General features: G+C 40.2%; 2 protein-coding genes across 2 annotated transcripts; one reads left to right on the top strand and one right to left on the bottom strand.

Moving 5' to 3' along the window:
- Positions 1–1901: 1901 nt before the first annotated feature.
- On the bottom strand, positions 1902–21083 carry LOC134821820 (V-type proton ATPase catalytic subunit A-like). The gene is made up of 14 exons (XM_063832609.1): positions 21006–21083; positions 19598–19710; positions 18973–19054; positions 18811–18854; positions 14839–14962; positions 14512–14687; positions 13900–13994; positions 9193–9355; positions 8865–8973; positions 8001–8302; positions 4735–4878; positions 4433–4610; positions 2663–2811; positions 1902–2415 (listed from the first exon to the last, which is right to left on the bottom strand). The coding sequence occupies exons 1-14, from the start codon at positions 21055–21057 to the stop codon at positions 2323–2325; spliced, it is 1824 nt and encodes a 607-aa protein (XP_063688679.1). The 5' UTR covers positions 21058–21083; the 3' UTR covers positions 1902–2322.
- LOC134821956 (uncharacterized) lies at positions 4966–7300 on the top strand. The gene is made up of 3 exons (XM_063832788.1): positions 4966–5760; positions 5898–7025; positions 7129–7300. Exons 1-3 carry the CDS (start codon positions 5215–5217, stop codon positions 7162–7164), a joined length of 1710 nt encoding a protein of 569 aa, XP_063688858.1. The 5' UTR covers positions 4966–5214; the 3' UTR covers positions 7165–7300.
- Positions 21084–21910: the final 827 nt, after the last annotated feature.

Raw genomic sequence — 21910 nt, 5'->3', positions numbered from 1 at the left:
AAGAATTTAATGGCACCATTTATAATGGTTTCCATTATATTTATAAATGATATCAGTTAGGAATTTTAGAATATACAACTCTTTTTGGATTTAATATTGAATTGGTGCACTGCCACTAGTATAGTATTAGTACTAGTTAGTATGAAATGCCTTCAACTTGGAAACATGCAATTCGCTAAATTTTACCGATGAGGAGAGAAGTAATTGCCAAAGATATTGAAGCTTCATTTTTCTTTTTGAATTCAAGCGCATCTTCCGACCAGTTTGCATCTGTCATCAGCCAAAATCCCTTTATTCCGGCAGTCCCTGTTGTAGACTCAACAGCAATAATTGTTATCTCTAGCTCTTTCTTCAGCTTCTAGAATAAGTTCCGTGCTTAATTTTCCTTACAACCATTTTGACAAAGATAAATCGATCAGTGGGAATAAGTATTATTATTAAGTAATCGTGTTTGGATATTTGAGGTTGCTAACGGTCACAATTACGTGCCGGAAATTCTTGACTCCTATGTTTTATGTGTAGTTGTACGGAGAGCACACGTGTACTTCTACTACATACTATTTACCAAGTATATAGTAAAGTGGCAACAAACGTCAAACCTGGGCGAAAAGTTAGCCCAGATAACAGGCCATTAGGTAATATTTATTTGGCAAAACGTCGAACATGACCAAGACGACAGTACACATGTTAAAAATCGAGGTCAACCATAGGACACTGGACAAAATACGTAACACTGCTGACCTTTTCAAATAAATTAAAACAAAAAATGCTAATACGAGAAGAAAAACGCGCTATAAAAGGGAATGTATATGAAAAGAAAATTAAATTGCTGCATTAAAATCTACCTGGTATGGGGACTCCATGTCCAGACTATTATTAATTATGTTCATATAAACATAATAGCTTGACGGATGTTACTCGTCTAAATCTCTTCGAAGTAGCGCGGGCCGCTTTCTTCTCGAAATGGCAAGTGCTTGTGTCACGTTGCGACCCCACGGTCGTTTCACTATGGTGGAATACAGAGGGAGCCGCGCACTTCGTGCGCGGCGGGTCATACAACGTATGACAAGCAAGTGCTACAAAGTAGCGCGCGCCGGGCCAGACCATTAACAATGACGTCAACATAATACTAATAGCCACATATTTTGATTTTATACAATAGCCACCATAATAAACACATCCGCAATCCGCCGAGATTCGGCGGAATGACAGGCTGAGCGCCGCCCAGTAACATTAAAATTTAAAATCAGCTTTGTCTCTGCCAGACGCCAGTCCAATGTAATTTGCAAAATATTAATTGCATGTAGTTGTACTCTCGCCAACATCCAAATTGTAGGTTTACAACCTACTAGGACGCGCGCCGAGTTGGACTTGTCGACGGTAATATATGGAACAGCTATTTTACGAGTATCACCCGTTAACATCCAAACAGAACGTCAGCAGTCAGCTCTTACGATTGTCCATTGTTAATGGACTAGCCCGGCGCGCGCTACTAGTACTTCGTAGCACTAGCACTTACACTTGCATTGTCTCGGGCTACTTCGAAGAAATTTAGACGAGTAACATTCGTCAACCCTTACGACCCTTTATTTCTGTCCCTCCTTCCTCCAGCTTATTTCTATACGGTCCCTAGACCCTAGTCCGGCTCTTACTAATTCGCTCGCCCAAAAATTATCACGTGACTTTGGTTTTTAGTTTTTTTTTTCTACCCATGATTCACATGCCACTCAACAGTGCAGCTTAGTTGCTAAGCTGCACTGTTGAGTGGCATGTCGGCATGTGATCTGATGACCACGGATCTCAGGGGGCCAAGTTGTCGGCCTCCCGATCAAGGTTTATTGCTAATGCTAATCCAGTTCCTTAATTATGAATGCTAATAGTGTTAAACAAAAGAAACAATCTTATCATCGATCAGGTGAAATAAATCAAGCAACGATCAGAGACCAGCTCCGCAATCGTAAAATAGACATTAAGAACATTTTAATTTTGCAATGTAGAAAAATCAAAACTGAACATTTCAAGTACATACTTTGTATTTCGATTTCTTCAGCATTTATACCAAAATAATTTACTTACAGAAACGTTCTTTAAGATGCTTGTACATGCTACATTTGTACAATATCAAATGTCAGACAAAAGTTAGCAAAATGGAAGATCGTTTAAATGATGATCATCCTAAAAGTCTCCCAAGAATATAGAGTGATTTCTCTAATATTATTCACAATCCAAACATTTGGTAACTGTCGCTATTTCTAAAGTTTTAAGAATACCAGATTCGTTATTGTTAAGAATGATCTTAAAATCTGGCCAAAGGAACGGAATCTAATCGTCAAGGGAGCGGAATTCCTCACGAAGTTTCTCAGCCAGCTCCGCATAACTCTTCAGTATCTTCTCCTCACCGTCAGCTTTAGGGTCCTGCAGTGGCGAAATTAATCAGGTTTAACTTGAAACAGAATTAGAAGTGAGTTACTTTTGGAAGCCCAATAAGTAACTCAAATTTATTTGAAAAGAATTCAAATAAATTCGTTTAGTTCACTTATAAAACATAAATATCTACTGTTGAAATTAAAAACAAGACCTGAAGATGTCACAGAAATATGGGACTGTTACAGTTCTAACATTTAAAAAATGAAAGACCGGAAGAATGTAAAATAAAGTTTACCATAAATTTCATCTTAGTGAGCTCGTACATAATACCCCTCATCCTGTCGTGGATCATGTTCCAGGTGATCTTATTCTCGCTGTGAGCTGTTGACTCCACCGCGTGCATTGCCAGGTCGTGGAACAGTATCATGTTTGACATCATGCCCACTAGAATTGGGAGAGAGTTTACTTCAGGGGGGGGGGGGGGGGGATATCATGCCCACTAGAATTGGGAGAGAGTTTACTTCAGGACAGTTTACTTCAGGGGGGGTGGGGGGGTGACATCATGCCCACTAGAATTGGGAGAGAGTTTACTTCAGGGGGGGGGGGGGCATCATGCCCACTAGAATTGGGGGAGAGTTTACTTCAGGGGGGGGGGGACATCATGCCCGCTAGAATTGGGAGAGAGTTTACTTCAGGGGGGGGGGGGACATCGTGCCCACTAGAATTGGGAGAGAGTTTACTTCAGGGGGGGGGGGACATCGTGCCCACTAGAATTGGGGGAGAGTTTACTTCAGGGGGGGGGGGGACATCATGCCCGCTAGAATTGGGAGAGAGTTTACTTCAGGGGGGGGGGGGGCATCATGCCCGCTAGAATTGGGAGAGAGTTTACTTCAGGGGGGGGGGGGACATCGTGCCCACTAGAATTGGGAGAGAGTTTACTTCAGGGGGGGGGGGGGGGGCATCATGCCCGCTAGAATTGGGAGAGAGTTTACTTCAGGGGGGGGGGGACATCGTGCCCACTAGAATTGGGAGAGAGTTTACTTCAGGGGGGGGGGGGGGGACATCATGCCCACTAGAATTGGGAGAGAGTTTACTTCAGGGGGGGGGGGGGGGGGCATCATGCCCGCTAGAATTGGGAGAGAGTTTACTTCAGGGGGGGGGGGACATCGTGCCCACTAGAATTGGGAGAGAGTTTACTTCAGGGGGGGGGGGGCCGGGGGGGGCATCATGCCCACTAGAATTGGGGGAGAGTTTACTTCAGGGGGGGGGGGGGGGACATCATGCCCACTAGAATTGGGGGAGAGTTTACTTCAGGGGGGGGGGGACATCATGCCCACTAGAATTGGGGGAGAGTTTACTTCAGGGGGGGGGGGGGGACATCATGCCCACTAGAATTGGGGGAGAGTTTACTTCAGGGGGGGGGGGGGGGGGGGGGGTCATGCCCACTAGAATTGGGGGAGAGTTTACTTCAGGGGGGGGGGGGGGGGCATCATGCCCACTAGAATTGGGGGAGAGTTTACTTCAGGGGGGGGGGGGGGACATCATGCCCACTAGAATTGGGGGAGAGTTTACTTCAGGGGGGGGGGGGGGGGCATCATGCCCACTAGAATTGGGGGAGAGTTTACTTCAGGGGGGGGGGGGGGACATCATGCCCACTAGAATTGGGGGAGAGTTTACTTCAGGGGGGGGGGGGGGGGACATCATGCCCACTAGAATTGGGAGAGAGTTTACTTCAGGGGGGGGGGACATCATGCCCACTAGAATTGGGAGAGAGTTTACTTCAGGGGGGGGGGGACATCATGCCCACTAGAATTGGGGGAGAGTTTACTTCAGGGGGGGGGGGGGGGGGACATCATGCCCACTAGAATTGGGAGAGAGTTTACTTCAGGACTTCAGGAGGAGGAAGCTAAATGTTTTTCTCCCTATTTATACTTTTATAGCCTTTCCGTTACGGAAGTTCTGTTTATGGAAAGTGATGCAGTCAGAAATAAAACATCCTCAATTGATAACGTAGCTCGACCCTAAACACCTCATTTATATGAAATATTATCGTTTATTGACAGACCTGTTTTATAGAATGGACACACTCGATCATAATCAGTAAATCCGTTCTGCTGCAAGAAATCGTCCTTGATAAGTTTAGCGATCTCCAAACAAATCTTATCAGTCTCTCCCAAGGAAGATTTACCCACCAGCTGCACAATTTCAGACAAGTCCTCCTCATTTTGGAGAATCTCAGACACCTGTTTGTGTTTGAGAAATTGGTTTTTATGAAATTAAACATTTAAATGAAAAACAAAATTAAGATTTGTCACTCTGCGGAGAACTAGATTCTGGTAAAAAAACGCAAGGAACCGACAACCGTACCTTGTTTCTCAGAGATACAAACTCTGGGTAATTCTTTTCGTAGTAATCGTCGAGTGTCATCTTGTACTTGCTGTAACTGATCAGCCAATTAACAGACGGGAAATGTTTCCTCTGAGCTAGTTTCTTGTCCAGACCCCAGAACACCTGAACATTTCATCTTTTAGATCACATGACCAAATAGATTGCGCCACAAGAAAGAGAGTTATAACATATCTGATATGTGGTAGTATTTCGCGGAGATTTTGGGAGGTTAGTGATGAGTCGTCAACTAATAAATCTAGTTAAATCAGCGCGCATAGCGCACTGATCATACCGTCGCGCGATTCGGCACGTGGGCGTCGTGGTTACCATGGCGCAGTTTATTTCACTGTTCGCGCATGTCTTGTACACGCGATCAAATTCTTACTTTTCCATTAACATTCGTTGCAATCTCTGTCACGGTTAACAGTTATACATTCGCAAACTTTCATAAACACAACGATGACCAGGATTATCCTATTCATCTGGGCACTCACAGTGCCGCTCTCCGCTGCTCCAGTTCCACGATCTTTGTATCTGAATATCAGCGACAGCAATTCTACTTCGACATCGCTTATTGAGGAAGACCTAGAAATCGCCGGATCTGATGACCTCGCAATAAAAGTTGCTTTTATACTCAGTTTCATAGCTGTTTTATCTTCCATCCTGCTAGCATGTTTGATGGTCGGATTCTTTGTAAAGACCACGAAGAAGATTTCAGAACTAGCAAAACTTTTAGAAAAAGATAACGGCATTAACAAAGATCTCGAAAGTGGACTACGGGAAGAAATGAAACCAGAAGAAGATCAAGAAATAGTAAAATCACATAGTCAGATCGACTTTAAACCAAAGAACTATCACAAGCAGCGTATGCTTATGAGACTGAAGGAAGCTCAAAAAGAACACCCGCTAGCGAAGATGACCAGCATGGAGAAAGTTTCGCAAAGAAAACGAAGAAGACGACCCCTGAGAAGCCGTAACGAGAGGAACAAGGGGACTACTTTAAAGGTACAGTCCTCCCCTTTTTTAGGACGGTCATGATCACATTTCTCTGACTAATTTTAACGCCCCAATTTCTAAATTACTAAATTTGACGGACAAAAATGATGCTTAAATTAGACAAGTTATCCACAAGTTTGTTTCAGATTTACCCGGCCATGGACGTATCAGACACAGAGTTGAGCCCAGGAGAGTTGGTGAAGTGTCACTATCCTTTCCCCAAACATCAGAAGAAGCTCATCTGGCCCAACAAATACAAGTTTATCCCTCAGGATCTTGAACCTGGTGAACTTGTTTTCATTTCCGGGGACGAAAAAGCAAAATGGTCACCATACGAATTCAAAGAATCGGATAGCGTTTCACTGTCTTTTGGTGAAGAGAAGCTAGACAATGAAACATCTTGTCACGAAATGGAGGAGATTGGTCGGGATCCACGGAAGATGGAACAATACGAAAATAAAGAAACATCGCCCATTTTATGTCCGGAGACTACGGTAAAGAAACCTTTCAAGAAACCTTCACGCAGACCACCTCCTAAACACAAGATTAAGAACCAGGAAGTACAATCAGAAGCCGAAAGAGTTCTTGTCGATTTAGACGAAATAATGTCCACATTGAGTCCTGAAATCACCAGATCCAAGCTTACCAAAGCTAATAAGCTGTCGTCTGCGAGGGAAAGAAGATTGACGGAAAAAAGGAAAACGGACCAGACGAATACTGCGAAAGAAGAGACCCTGAAAATAGAAAATAAGGGAGACTCGCTGTGTATCGAAGTGGAAAGGGATGATGTTATATCCTCGACTCCCACCATCCTCCCACCAAACCCCTCTCCTGTCACCCCAGTGCCTCCTAAAGAGTGTCTTCCCAAACTCTCACCTAATAAAGTAACATTGGCCCCTCAAAAGCTCTCTATCACGTCCCAGCTCAATGATCCGAAGATCCGACGTCCAGAAGCAAAGTCCACATTAGCGACTGCTCGGCGTCAACAACCAAGAAATAAGAACGCTCGATTAGCGACACAAACTCCCCCGCCAAAACATGCGAAGAAGATCATGTTCCGACCAGGAGCAGTCAGGAAAAGGAGGTCCATATTCGGCAAACCTAAGAGTCTCAACTATTGGACTATCATTGCCAACAAAAAACTCCAAAAGAAAAACGAAGCTCTTGTCGCAGAACATTCTCAGAGCCCAGACCCTATACTTCAAATACAAAGAAAAAGTGACGGGGCTATCCTGTACGAATCTCCTCTGAAATCAAATCCTTTCGTTATTCAGGTTAGCATCTTACACGAATTTAATTTTATATTAAATCTAACATTAAAATTATCTATATCTCAACAAGTAGTTTTCTCTTAAACTTAACCCCAAAAACCCACAGAACGGTGTCGTTATGAGGAAAGATAACGTGAGCTGAAAGGATAACCACGTGACATACAAATATTGTACAACAAGTACACAAAGCTAAACCTGGTTGGCATTGGAGTAAATACTAGATTGTCAATGATGGAATTTGGATGATGCATTCTTTCAAGGGACATAGATAAAGAAGGACAAGAAAAGGAAGAAGCAAACAAAGAGCTAGAGAGATACGAAAGAATCAATTGTATCAACACACGAGGAATGCGGATATTCTATTCTTGTGTATTATCATTCAATATATTATCTTAACATATCATAAATACAAAAAAAAAGTTAAAAGAGACAAAACCAAAGAAAAAAGATAAAAAACAAAAAACCAAAAAAAAAAGACATTTCACTTTGCTATACAATCGTGCAGAAGTTATTTCAGAATCTGCATTAATTGTGAGTTCAAAAAACCGGATAACTGTGTTTTATTTGTTTGACGAATTGGGGAGGAGGGTTACCACTTTTCATCTGAGTGACGACTGTCCTCTGATTTAAGCTTTAATTCGCGTTTTATACAGAAAAGGTTCCGAACTGCTCCGTTTGTATAACAGCTTCTCTGTATAATGACGCAAGCTTACTGCAAGTTTATTATAGCAATGTACTGTAAAACCCTTAATTTTCGGAGTGTTTTTAGGAACGAATATTCGTAAAAATGTATGCTGTGAAGATGGCTAAATTTTAGAAATTAGCGACAATTAGTGCTCGCGAAAATATGTTTCAAGTCTAGTAGTAACACCTAGAAGCTGTTTTCCACACATTTTATTATTACCAAACTATTACGGCTCTACAACTGCACTCACCTGTACGATACCAAGAGTAGCACTAGTAACAGTATACACTCACCTGTACGATACCAAGAGTAGCACTAGTAACAGGATCAGAGAAATCACCACCAGGAGGAGACACAGCCCCCACAATACTCACACTCCCTTCTCTACCTGGGTTACCAAGACAACGTGTGCGACCTGCACGCTCGTAGAAGGAGGCGAGCCTGGAGCCGAGGTAGGCAGGATATCCACTGTCAGCTGGCATCTCCGCTAAACGACCTGAGATCTCTCTCAGAGCTTCAGCCCATCTGGAGGTGGAGTCTGCCATCATGGACACGTGCATTCCCATGTCACGGAAATACTCAGCTAGAGCAATACCTGATAGGGGATTACTAATGTCACGTGAGGGAGTTACGGTCGTGTCATTTTATTATGTGATAGTTATTTAGTTAATTAGTTAATAATATTTCGTTGATAAACTTAAAACAAGAAATCCACCATAACCATAACAGCGCACGCCCATTTGAAAATTAGGTCAAAATTTCGATTTGGCAGCACTGTCTGGTGATCACTCAGATCGTTATACAGCAGATCTACCAAACTATAATTCTCGAATTCCATGTTTAGGTACCGTTACGTCACATGTTCATTTTTCTAATTTCTACACAAATGCGTCGCTCAGTTGTCCACGAAAGTAATCATTTTTAACCCATCATGGTTGTCACGTGAATATAACATTAATTGAAAGTATAGTATAGTATTTCATTTAGACGTATTTAATTTAGATATTATATTTGATTAAATTGGTTTGCTAAATCATCATCGTCCTAAAAATTGTAGTACTTCTGATTAAACTAAAAAAGAAAAAACCGATCATGAAATATTTGTTTATTTTAATTTATTGATTTAATTAAATAAAGAAACTGCAAGGATGACAGACCTGTGTAAATAGAAGCCTCTCTTGCAGCGACAGGCATGTTGGATGTATTGGCTACCAGGCAAGTCCTCTTCATGATGTTATGCACTTCTCCCCTCAGCTCCAGTTCCAGCTGAAAAGGGAATGGGGTTTCAAGGGGAGCAGAAATGAGGAGATCCTCTAAACTTATATCAGAAAATAAAGAGGCGAAAATATGAATTAATTAATAAAGACACGTGACATGCCCGTATATGGTTAACACGTGACATGCCCGTATATGGTAATCACGTGACATGCCCGTATAATATGATTAACACGTGACATGCCCGTATTTGGTTAACACGTGACTTACCTCAGGGAACTCCTGCAGCACCTCCGCCATCTCGTTACCCCGCTCTCCGCACCCCACATAGATGATGATGTCAGAGTTACTGTACTTGGACAAGGCTTGTGAGATTACCGTCTTACCGCAACCAAACGCTCCGGGGATTGCTGTGGTACCTCCCTGTACACATCTGTGGGGGATGGGTTAGTAGGAGAATACCAGCGCGACAACATCTTAATATTGATTTAAAACATTGAGACATCAACGAGAACAACTTAAAGGACTTAAAACCTAGATTATTACTTCTTCACCCATTTGGGGGGGGGGGGGGGGGGGGGGGGGGAGGGGGGGGATAACGTATTTTTTTGTTTTTTTTCAAAAATTTACTTTTACCTTAACAAAAAAAATTCTTTTCAGCTATTTCGATTTTGAGCTATATTTTTATCATTTTATTGAGTTATTGGGTTTTTTCCTTTTTTCCCCCCTTTTTTTTCCTTTTTTGGTTTTTTGTTTTTTTTTCAAAAAACTACTTTTACCTTACCCCAGTAACCAGTAACAATGTTTCCGGTCCTACAGTGACATAATATGAACAGCACTATATTGTATCAGCTACTGACATTAAAAAGATTTGTGGCTTGACTGACTGCATCCACCCTTTATCTTAGGAAAGGTGCTTTTAGTTTATAGCTGCAACATCAGGGTAATTTAATACATGTGTCTCAATGCACGTAGTTTCCAGGAGTCAGACTGTCTAGGGCTAAGTACGGGAATTACCCTAACTTGCAGACATAAAATGGAAACGTTTTCTATGGAGAAAATGGAAAAAACCCTTGAGTAACTCTCCATTTATGCAATTTTATGCCATTGTTCACCCCCCCCCCCCCCATTATAGTTCCTGGCTTTACTATACAGCTCAGTCTGTATTTGTCATGGTGCTATTTACTATACTGGCAATGCCAATAGTTAAAAAATAAAGCTGGTGCTACACTGCTGTAAAGAAGAGCCAGGGTAAGGACCTATAAAACGGTTACCACAAGCAGGCTCATTATTCAGACGGGTACAGTGAAAACAGAACCGTTAAACCGTTAACACGAGTAAGCGCGGGTCACGTAGTCACGTGGTCTTAACTCGAGGTCACGTGGTCTTAACTCGAGGTCACGTGGTCTTAACTCGAGGTCACGTGGTCTTAACTCGAGGTCACGTGGTCTTAACTCGAGGTCACGTGGTCTTAACTCGAGGTCACGTGGTCTCAACTCGAGGTCACGTGGTTCCCTCCTACCAATGACCGGGCTAGACTAACATTACCTTAGGAACAATGTTATTATCCCCTGGACCACGAGAAGAGAGGTCCTTCGCTGCCTTCTTTCTATCTGTTGTTCAAGTGCGTGTGGGGGTGGGGGGGGGGGGGGGCAACTCCCAATATTATCTTACTTTCGATTACCTCCTTAAATCGTTCAAAACATCTTTAAATGTTTTAAAGTTTCGTCTGCCTGTTCTTGTATTGTTCATTATTACTACTACTACTACTATTTGAATAGTTACAACCTCGTGCCCCTGCTTGTTTCAGTTTACTTTGTTTAACACTATTCCATCAATAATAAACCTCCACCCTCATTTTATCGTAATCACACAATCACACTCTAACACCCAGCAAGTTACACAACACCACAATCCACATATTGAGAAGGTGATGAAGTGGGTGATATTCTGGGCGGTGGTCCTGGCATCCCGTGCATCCCGTGCATCCCGTGCATCCCGTGCATCCCGTGCATCCCGTGCATCTGATGCATCTGATGCATCTGAGCCACCACCAGGTAATTTAAATATTGTACTTAAACAACAAATAACAAACACTGGAGGTTCAATATATAAAATTGTTGTGTAAAAAGACAAGATGTATTGAGATTTACGTTCTGATAATATGCGCAATAGAATCAATGAACCTTACGACCTTTGTGGCCACTTAATTTTGTTTTTTTTGCTGACTGTGCTGTTATAGTAGAGTTATAAGATAATAATTTGTTCAACCTCAGATCCCTGTGAAGGTGGCAACTACCTTGACCAATTGAATGGATGTACACCATGTGAAGAAGGAACATACAGCCCTGGAGGAAATGTTTCATTGTGTTCTAACTGTCCTTCTGGGAAACAAGTGGCACCTGGTTATATTGGTACTTCAGAAAGTGACTGTTCTTGGAGTAAGTCTGATTATTTCATACACTTTATGTGTCAACATTCCAGCTATATCAATTCAATATATGAAGTAAACAAATTTGATGATGTAATAATGATAAAGACATTATTTTTCAAGTAGTTTTTAAAAGGAATCGGGAATTTGACGGACTTTTACATTCTGTTTGAACAATATCGATTTAACGACTTTAAACCGCGATTAATTTGGGACACTGTTTTTGTTTCAAATCATCAGGTCTGTCAGAAGTTTTACAATACATTTACTGTAGTCTGTACAAAACAACTATTATGATATTGTTCCACACCAGCGGAAGAGAAATGGGAAAACTTAATTCTAACCCTGTCGTGTGATGATGGAGAATACCTAGAGATAGAGAACGCAAAATACTGGGCACCTGGTGTACCAGTATGGTTATGTAGTCCACGTGCAGATGCGTTTACTAAAACTAGGGATCACTGCGATTATAAGGTTTGGAGACATTGAAGAAAATGTGTAATGAGACATAAAACATTGAAACTAATGAGATCTGAATAGACAATTGAAGGAGTTAAAAGTTTTGATTTTAAATTCTTCAAGAATCAGCAATCGGCATTCTTCTAAACTTCTAACTCCCAAAACGGTAAATCGTTTCGTCATCCTCACGACCTGCTGTTCTCACAGGAATCATGTTCGATAAACACGAGCCCTTATAGTTTCTATGGTGATCCATGCTGGGGTTCGCGGAAGAAACTGGCAGTATGGTACACGTGCCAGACATGTGACGAGGGAGAACTGTTAGTTGAGGGGGCAGGGTGTGGAGTGAAAATTAGTAAGGAAATAAGAGCAGCGCCTCGTGAAATAAAGTTTTTGTGTAAAAAGACAAGTTTGGGAAAAGTTTGAAACATTTCAAACTTATTTCTGAATTTCTCATCCTTTTCGAGACAAGGACAGCTTTTATGACGATTAAACTTTGCTAAAGTTATTTTCACATAATATTTACCTTCCTATTTCCCAGGTAACTGTAACGGAGGTCAATATCTGAACCAGGTAACAGGATGTCAGAGCTGCGAAATTGGGACCTACAGTTCTGGAGGAACAGTTTCCTCCTGTGTTAGCTGTCCTGTTGGTAAATCTGTTGCAGCAGGACAAGGGAGCTCGGAGAATGACTGCTCCTGGAGTAAGTGTACAACAGACCTTATTAACTAGATGACCTTATAAACAGATGTATTGAGATTGACGTTCTGATAATATGCGCAATAGAATTAATGAACCTTACGACCTTTGTGGCCACTTAATTTTGTTTTTTTGCTGACTGTGCTGTTATAGTAGAGTTATAAGATAATAATTTGTTCAACCTCAGATCCCTGTGAAGGTGGCAAGTACCATGACCAAGAGAAAGGATGTACACCATGTGGAGAGGGAACATACAGCCCTGGAGGAAATGTTTCATTGTGTTCTAACTGTCCTTCTGGGAAACAAGTGGCACCTGGTTATATTGGTACTTCAGAAAGTGACTGTTCTTGGAGTAAGTCTGATTATTTCATACACTTTATGTATCAACATTCCAGCTATATCAATTCAATATATGAAGTAAATTTTGCGATTTAGTTTTCTCTGGTGTTGGGCCATGCCTTGGGTTGTTGAGCTCAGTTCTGCTTTCTATAGGTACAAATTGTGCATTAGGCTAGTTTTAAAGTTAAAAATCGAAAAGTTGCACATGTGAGGACACGCCAAAATTGATAGAAAATTACTAAAATCACTGAAAATTGCTGTTTTCACCATTTTCTGACAACTTGGAGAATGGAGTGCCATTGTGATTACAGTTCTTCTTGAAATACTTTAAAACTTTGCATGCTTATCAAACTATACACTTATAGATAAATTACGAATATGCGAAAATTTAAGGTGATTCAATATTGGATGCGCACGCAACGTCCGTTCAAAGTTTGCACGTGCGAAAGGTGAGAATTTTGCTCATTCGTGATTTCGAACAAATTCTGCTTAGCCACGACAATACAATGTCATTATATATGGATTTAATGCCAACTTGAATGAGTATAATGTGGCATGTTCAATCAGTGATCGACGATATGCTTACCTTAACACAAGGAAATGTTTTCAAAGGAAAAATTTCGAAATCGTCGAAACTTCCTCCTTATGAATGAAGATATCAGTTTATATTTCGACTTTATAAAGTACCCTTACATTATAATCAAAAAGAGATGATATTTGACCAAAATCCATAATCATGGGTAGGGTGGACCGCTGCCAGTGTCTCTCTTTCCCAAACAAAAGGAAATGATATTAATTTTATTGACCGTCTGCAAATGAAAAATGATACCGAGAATGAAATCGGTCGCTCGCTTTTCCCATTCATTTACAATTGTGATAGATTAAAAAGAACTACCCAAAGGCAGCTCTACTCGGCAATATGATTTTGGCTGCATGTTTGAACCCGAACCGCGCCTGATAATATAATATAATATATACATTATACAGTAGGGGGGGGGGGGGCACCCCTGAATACAGTATAAGAAGTTCCTCAAGATAGATTAACTAACGGGAATAGGGCGTCAAGTACTCGCTGTCCAGTAAGGAGCGGGTTGTTGGCTGCTAACTTCTCCGCTACTGGGCGGGGAGTTCTCACCGGCCAAACCTGGTTATATATACTGTTAGTGATTATACATAATAACCTGGTTATATATACTGTTAGTGGTTATACATAATAACCTGGTTATATATACTGTTAGTGGTTATACATAATAACCTGGTTATATATACTGTTAGTGGTTATACATAATAACCTGGTTATATATACTGTTAGTGGTTATACATAATAACCTGGTTACAACTGGTTTTCTTCTCTTATAGAAAAAGGGCTCTACTAGCTGTAGCTAGGAGCATGAAATATCGGTACAAAGCAAACTATGCAATTGTCAAACTATAAGTTTCATGTTTGAAAGCAATCTTCAGTGACAATAACCTGGTTATATATAATACTGTTAGTGGTTATACATAATAACCTGGTTATATATACTGTTAGTGGTTATACAATATATAACGGCGAGGACGAGGGGGGGAGGGGAGGGGGCTGTATTACAACCCACCTGCAAGAGGGGAGGGGGCGAGGACGAGGGGGGGGAGGGGAGGGGTGAAGCAGGGGGCTGTATTACCTGCATCATGGAATGTTGAGACTTCTTCCCCTCGAACTCTATCTCCAACACAGTGTCTATCACAGTATACTTCCCTTTAGGGGCAATGAATGTTACAATTCCTTTAGCGTTAGGAATTAACATTATCTTCTGTGTTATGAGGGTGTTTTCTGGCACGGTGCCAAACACGTGACCTCCTGAAAGACATGAGGTAAAATAACAGAATTTAGGAAAGTGGTGAAACGGGCATTTACTTGCAGTTAAAATTCGTCTGAAATTTATTTGCAAAGCTAAAAAAGTCAAAACTTTAAAACGTAAACTTTAAAACTTCTACTAATCAGAACAAACCGGTGATGTGGCAGCCAACAGTGACACTAGGATCAGGTGTAAACTCCCACTTCTTTTCTCGGTCCAAGGCGGGGACATTGACTCCATGCGGGATGTAGATGGACCCTGTGTTCCTACCAATTACCTGACAACAGACGTTAATTAATAAATTAGTTATTGATGTAGCTGTTTAATAACGAATTAAATTAAACAATAGAGACAGGTTTAAGTTTTCAATTCATAAATGTCCCGAATGAACAGAGCCATTAACTTTACAATTTCAGAGTGGACGGGGTTAACCCAGTGGGATGATCAGTTACTAATCTAACTTCGTCTCAGTTATGTGTGAGGCTGGAACGTACAAAACTGACTTAATGACCACCTGTGAGTCTTGTGTTGATAATCACGTGAGTTCCAGAGAGGGAGCTACTTCGTGTGCAGCATGCGGAGAGGGACATGTTTCAAACCAAGAGAAGACACAGTGTGGTCAGTTATCTTCCTTATCTACTGAGCATTTCTGAATATCAACTCGAATACCTGTATAAATTCCACCAACATCTACTGCTAACCTTATTAACGACTGTTCTTTACTATCAGTGACTTCCACCAACATTTTATTTACCTACTGTTTTTACCATCAGATGTGTGCACAGTTGGTCACTACAGGAGCTCTGGTGACTCATCATGTCTGTCCTGTCCAGAGAATCACATCAGTGCAATAGTTGGAGCTGCGAATTGTACATAGTGTGAGGCAGGGAAGGAAGCAAACCCAGATAAATCTCTCTGTGGTCAGTTATTTTCTCACATTTTACCATTGCACATTTTGTATAATAGTAGTTAAGTGAGCCCCTTTCCTCACATACAAGGGATACCAATGACCACTAACAGCAGCATGTCCCAAAATGAGAGATCTTAGGCTAAAGAGCTGAATATGCGTGAATCAGAGACTAATCTGCGTTTTAAAGATAAGGTCTGCATGTTACTAGACAGGTTACTCCCGTTACTAGTCTTGGTAGTATGGGTCTTAGGACACATGAATTCTAAACTTCCTAATGAGTAGCTCTTATTCTGTTTAAGGAAAACATGTTCTAGTTGGTGAGTAGCACTTGTCTGCCCTGACAATGAGTACCACCTGTCTGCCCTGACAATGAGTACCTCCTATTTTCGTGTCAGGAAAACGTGCCAGGCCCCATTAAAGTGGAGCTCCTAAATATGTTATTTAACAATTGAATTTCTCCTCAGTTGATTGTCCAGTTGGTCACTACAGGGGCTCTGAAATGTCATCATGTCAGCTATGTCCAGAGAATTATATCAGTACAACAGTTGGAGCTGCAACTTGTACACAGTGTGAGGCAGGGAAAGTGGCAAACCCATACAGATCTTTCTGTGGTGAGTCTTAACATTATGATTGGTAGGGTATAATAAGCTGTGTAAGTAATATCCGCACTATGTTCAAATGATTTGATTATAATCATATCTAATTATAAATTCTCCCAGATCCCTGCCCAGTCGGTCACTACAGAGACTCTACAATGACAACCTGTCAGACCTGCCCAGAACACCAAGTCAGTATATCACCAGGGACTACTGTCTGTACCACGTGTAAAGAGGGGGAGGTTGCAAACTTACAGAAAACAAACTGTGGTCAGTCCGGTATTTTTGTGAATTGTTAAGAAGATGTGAACTGTTAATAATCAATACCTAGCAATTCGCAACATGTTTTGTGTAACAACGCATATATAAGCAGTACGTTCCTAAGACTTATAATTTTCAAACCTCCCAGAACCATGTCCAGTTGGTCAGTACAAAGACGAGAGTATGTTTGCCTGTCAGTCCTGTACAGAGAATCACATCAGTACAACACCTGGAACTGCAACTTGTACTCAGTGTGGAGAAGGGAAAGTTGCAAACTCAGCGAGATCTCATTGTGGTGAGTCATAATCTTATTTTTTAAATCACCAATAATTTAGAAGTCATTTCGGATAATAAACAAGAATCTATGTATGTGCTAATCTGTCCCTATTCAATGAACAACCCAGAGTACAATTCCTCACTCCTCAGTTTCCTGTCCAGCTGGAAGCTACAGATCAGGAGGGATGGCAGATTGCCAGCCTTGTAATGTGAACACAGTTAGTGAGGGTGACGGAGCCACTTCTTGTACAGCTTGTGGACCTGGGACTGAGTCAAATATAGAGCATACTTTGTGTGGTAAGTCGGAGATACTGACTAGGGACTCATTAATAATTAGTTCTTTAATAGGGAGGGATAATACTGTCTGTATTTTGGGTACAAATCATTTCATTTAAATGCTCATTGAGTAGGAAATGCAATCCTACGACAAAGATGTCTTAGGGTGCCTGAAACTTAGGTTATTTGTAGGCTTAATGGGTTCAATTAAATTCGTCTAACTAAGAAAAACACAAAAACCCTCGTCTTATGATTTGAATTCGTATAAAGTAATGTAAAAAACCCTCAGTTTACTGTAAGCCGGGACATTATAAAGATTCTGGTATGACAAGTTGTGATGAGTGTGAAGGTAACAGTGTGAGCACTACCTCTGCTGCTACCCACTGTGAGGCCTGTGTTGGTGGAAAAGACGCAACACCCGACAAAACTAAGTGCTGTAAGTTATCTCTGATAGTTTACTAGTACAGTGTATATAGTGTATACTCAGTATAGTGTATAGTATAGTGTATAGTATAGTGTATACTCAGTATAGTATAGTAAGATAGTCGGATGTTTTAACATGACCGACACATACAGAGCATCTCAGCATCTAATACATGGCCTCGATGAAATGAACTCCCAATCGATTAAATGTACATTTGTTTCAGTGAACTACTGTCTACTCCCGGCCACCCCTAACTCCATACTCAAGTCTGGAATTATAATTGAGGGAGACTCCAGCAAAGTTAGCTGTGATGCCGGTCACGTGATATTTGGGGAAGAGACTATGGAGTGTGTTAGTAATGGCCAGTTTGAGGGAAATAGTATTTGCAAACTCCTGGGTAAGTGGATATAGTTTAGAGCTGTGTGGTTGTTAAATTGACCTGTCTAGGGAGAGAGTACAATTTACAACCAGATCAGCAGCATCAGTGAAGTTTGTTTGAAATAGTTGTTCAAAATAACATGTATATAGCAAAATATCCGCTGAGCAGTTTTAGGACAGTGTTTATGTTAGAGTAGAAATAAAACAGGTTTAAATACATGTATCATTATGGTAAATAAGTACCAGGTACCTATTATTATTGTTTATATCAATAAGAGAACACTTTGTTGTTTGGAGAAACTATGACGGACAAGTAAGCTGTATGAAGAGAGAAGATTCAAGACAACTACTGGATGAGAAGGTAGTGTACGTTTCAGTAAAACTTTTTAAAACGGACGTATGGTATAGTGATAGATTCACAGAGGCGATTCTAATGTTGTTATGTTTGATAAAATAACTCTGCTTTTTCATATATTGCAACACTCCTTGTTAAGAGTTAACCAGGCAACAGTGAAACCCAGCACTCCAGACCAATATATATCAGGCAAAATAACACCTAGTCGGACAAATTTGCATATAGAAAATTCTCTCCATTTATACTCAGAAACATTTATCTGTGTGGAGAATGTGAAGGACAGGGTTTTACTGGGACGATTAACTTCCGGAACGCGCGGCTTTTAGACGTATTGTGCGCGCGAAAATAACTCTGCTTTTTATTGACTTTTGGCATGCGTCTTTACGGAAATATAGTTCTCATTCCATGTAAGGGGCGGCGCGAGGGCCGGTTTGGACAAATTGCTAGCAGGACTTTGGATGTTAACATTTTAATCAACAGTATAGTGGTCCATATGTCAAAGTACAAAAACCTTGGCCCGGTGTTTGTATCACATAAGATCTTATCTTTCTCTAATATAACACATCTTATTCAGGCGAATGCTGCTAGCGAGTGTCTGAATAAGATAAAGCAAACAGATTAGTAAACGAACAAGAAACAAAACTCTTACTTCAAGTGGACGCTGGATTCCATCGTAAATACTGTTCATTATTCCTGCAATTTATTTTACTTACACCTTATTCATGTGATGAATAAAAATTTCATGGATAAAAGAAACAATTACATTTCAATGATTAAATTAATGAAACATTAAACTTAAGTCTATATTTACCAGGTCCCAACTCAACAGACAGAGGTTTTCCAGTACGTTTAACAGGATCACCGTACGACACGCCACTAGTTTCTTCGTACACCTATCAGGAGACAGAGTTGAAGTATTGTGAACAACAAGGGATGAAACTGATTTTTTCTTTCTTATTTCTAATGATAAATATAAATTTTGCGAAAATTATCCGCAAAATACAAAAACTGTCGTAATACGACGCTTTACAGCATATATAAACCTTGTCCCGGTGAACGTGGTTGTATTACTGCAGCGAAAAAAACTGTTAGTTTTGGGAATAGTTTTCGTTCGAGTTTTTAAAACAAACCCAGAATTGTTTATGAACATTTTTTATGGGGACGAGAAATACACAATTTGTTGAAGCACAGTTTACTTTTATTTAATAACTTGTTTGATTCTATATTCAATGTTTATCTGACTGTTTCTATCAATTTAACTATCAATTTATGAAGATATGATAGGAATTTTAAGAAGAACAAAAACAGGAATTTAGAAAATGAGTCCACTAAAAATGAACAAATAAATGTATGTATAATAATAGTAATAGTAGTAGTGGATATATGTAAATAGAACATGTTAAGTTGTTAAGTTGTTAAGTTGTTAAGTTGTTAACCTGAATAGTAGCGAAACCTCCCTCAAGTCTAATAATCTCCCCAACTAACTGGTCGTGACCAACACGAACCAGTTCGTACATAGCAGCACCAGCCATGTGTTGGGCTGTGACAACTGGGAGAGTATCGTCCAATTAGTCAATTAGTTAATTTGTCGAATAGCTGAATAATTAATTAGTTTATTAGTGTTCATTGGTGACTGATAAATGTTTTAGTAACGGGTCAAAGGCCCAACTTTACCTGCTAATATAATAGTAAGACATGCGAAATATCGGGTTATTATTTCTCAGTTCAGTACAAACTGTACGATCAAAATCCAACTATCAGTTAAGTTATAGTTTCAAACTTTTTCCTTTTATTATTTGCAATGAATTTAAACCCACTTATGTTTGTTACATCAAACACAAATTATATATCACACCCTCAAAATGACATATTTTGTCTCATTTGAGATGCGGGTCTTATTTTATATCAGAAATACTAACCTAGATTCTACTTGTAAAAACATGATTCTCTGCCACTCTTATCAAAATATGATATCTAATAAGATAATTGAAGTCATATTTAATTACAACTTCTTAAAATGTGGAGACCATAAGAAGGAGCTTAAGGGGGCCGGGGGGGGTCTTCATCAAAATTCTCTCGAAATCGACTTTATAGTTGTTTCTGATAGAGGGGAGTGATATCTATTAGCTGCTTTTGGTCCCATGGAAAAATATTGTTCCTAGCTGAAATTATCGCCGGTCTAAGGTCAGCGCTTATGTGTAATTGTATTGCGCGAGCGATTTTCAATCGCAAATTCTGAAAATCGAGTCTAAAAATCTATCTTCTCCTACATTTTTTGAGCAATCACCGTGAAACTTTCAGGATATGTTCTAGGGACCATTTAAAAGAGAATGATCATACAAAATTTTGAGATAGGCCTTTAAAATTTTTTTATTCAATTTTGAAAAACTTGGACCTCAAAAAATCGTAAAAAAACGAGGTCCAAGATTTTCAAAATTGAATAAAAAATTTTTAAAGGCCTATCTCAAAATTTTGTATGATCATTCTCTTCTAAATGGTCCCTAGAACATATCCTGAAAGTTTCAGGGTGATTGCTCAAAAAATGTGGGAGAAGATATATTTTTAGACTCGATTTTCAGAATTTGCGATTGAAAATCGCTCGCGCAATACAATTACACATAAGCGCTGACCTTAGACCGGCGATAATTTCGGCTAGGAACAATATTTTTCCATGGGACCAAAAGCAGCTAATAGATATCACTCCCCTCTATCAGAAACAACTATAAAGTCGATTTCGAGAGAATTTTGATAAAGACCCCCCCCGGCCCCCTTAATCTGTTACTCCTCAATAAACAAAGTGCTTTAAAACTGGTCAGTATTTCTAAAAATAATATAAAAACTTACCAGGTCCCGAAACACCATAAACCGACCCATCAGTGAGAACTTCGTCAACCATTATGACCTACATAATGATAACCGATTAGATAAGATTAACACAGTATGGGGAGGGAGCGGGAGGGGGAAGAGGGGCTTGTCTCCCCAAATAAGTCTTATACTGGTTCTGACTACATAGCCAGTAATATGAAGCAACTCCTATAGTACATCTTGCTTTAATATGATAATTGAATGCTTAAAGGACTTTATTCTAAGATATATTACACTGCTTTCTTCAGAAAGCATAAAGATGTCTGAGAGTACTGGCATTTCTGACTAAATACCAAAGCTGCTATGTGGGTAGTGACTGTCTACAACAATGACAGGGGTCAACTCTGGGAGAGTTGAAAATCCAATTAAACAAAGTATCCTTGATGGTGTACTATCCTCATATAGCTATAGCTATAGCTATATGAGGATATAAAAAGTTGGGTGACTTGTCTGATTCTCCATTAAAAGTGTTGGAGGACCACAATGAAATAAATTGCTATAACAACAGGTATTGCGCCCGTTGTTTCGTTTTGGCGGACGCTAGATTTTCATTTCACTATAACTATTAATATAAGCTCTAATCAGCTCACCTTATAATAATAATATTGAAACATCAGTACACTACGCGTGCCACGTTCAAGTTGGGCTTATTACAAAATACTATACATTACTAATATACATTAAAATACGCTCGTGCTGCGCATTCATTGACCACAGACTAGCTATACACCACATCTCCACAAGCAATCCTCGCGCGCGTGTGCGCGGCAAGTTGACATGGTAACGAACGGAAGTAAGGAAGACGACATATATTTGACCCACCTACCGCTATCTCCAAAATCCACGTTTTTCTGCAAAAACGTCAATTCGTAACCTTTCACTAT

The sequence above is a fragment of the Bolinopsis microptera genome, chromosome 10 (genome assembly GCF_026151205.1).
Source record: "Bolinopsis microptera isolate Bmic1 chromosome 10, MBARI_Bmic_1.0, whole genome shotgun sequence".
In the NCBI taxonomy this organism is placed as follows: Eukaryota; Metazoa; Ctenophora; class Tentaculata; order Lobata; family Bolinopsidae; genus Bolinopsis; species Bolinopsis microptera.
Note: the sequence above shows the minus strand (reverse complement) of the source record. Positions and strands in the feature narration are given on the sequence as shown.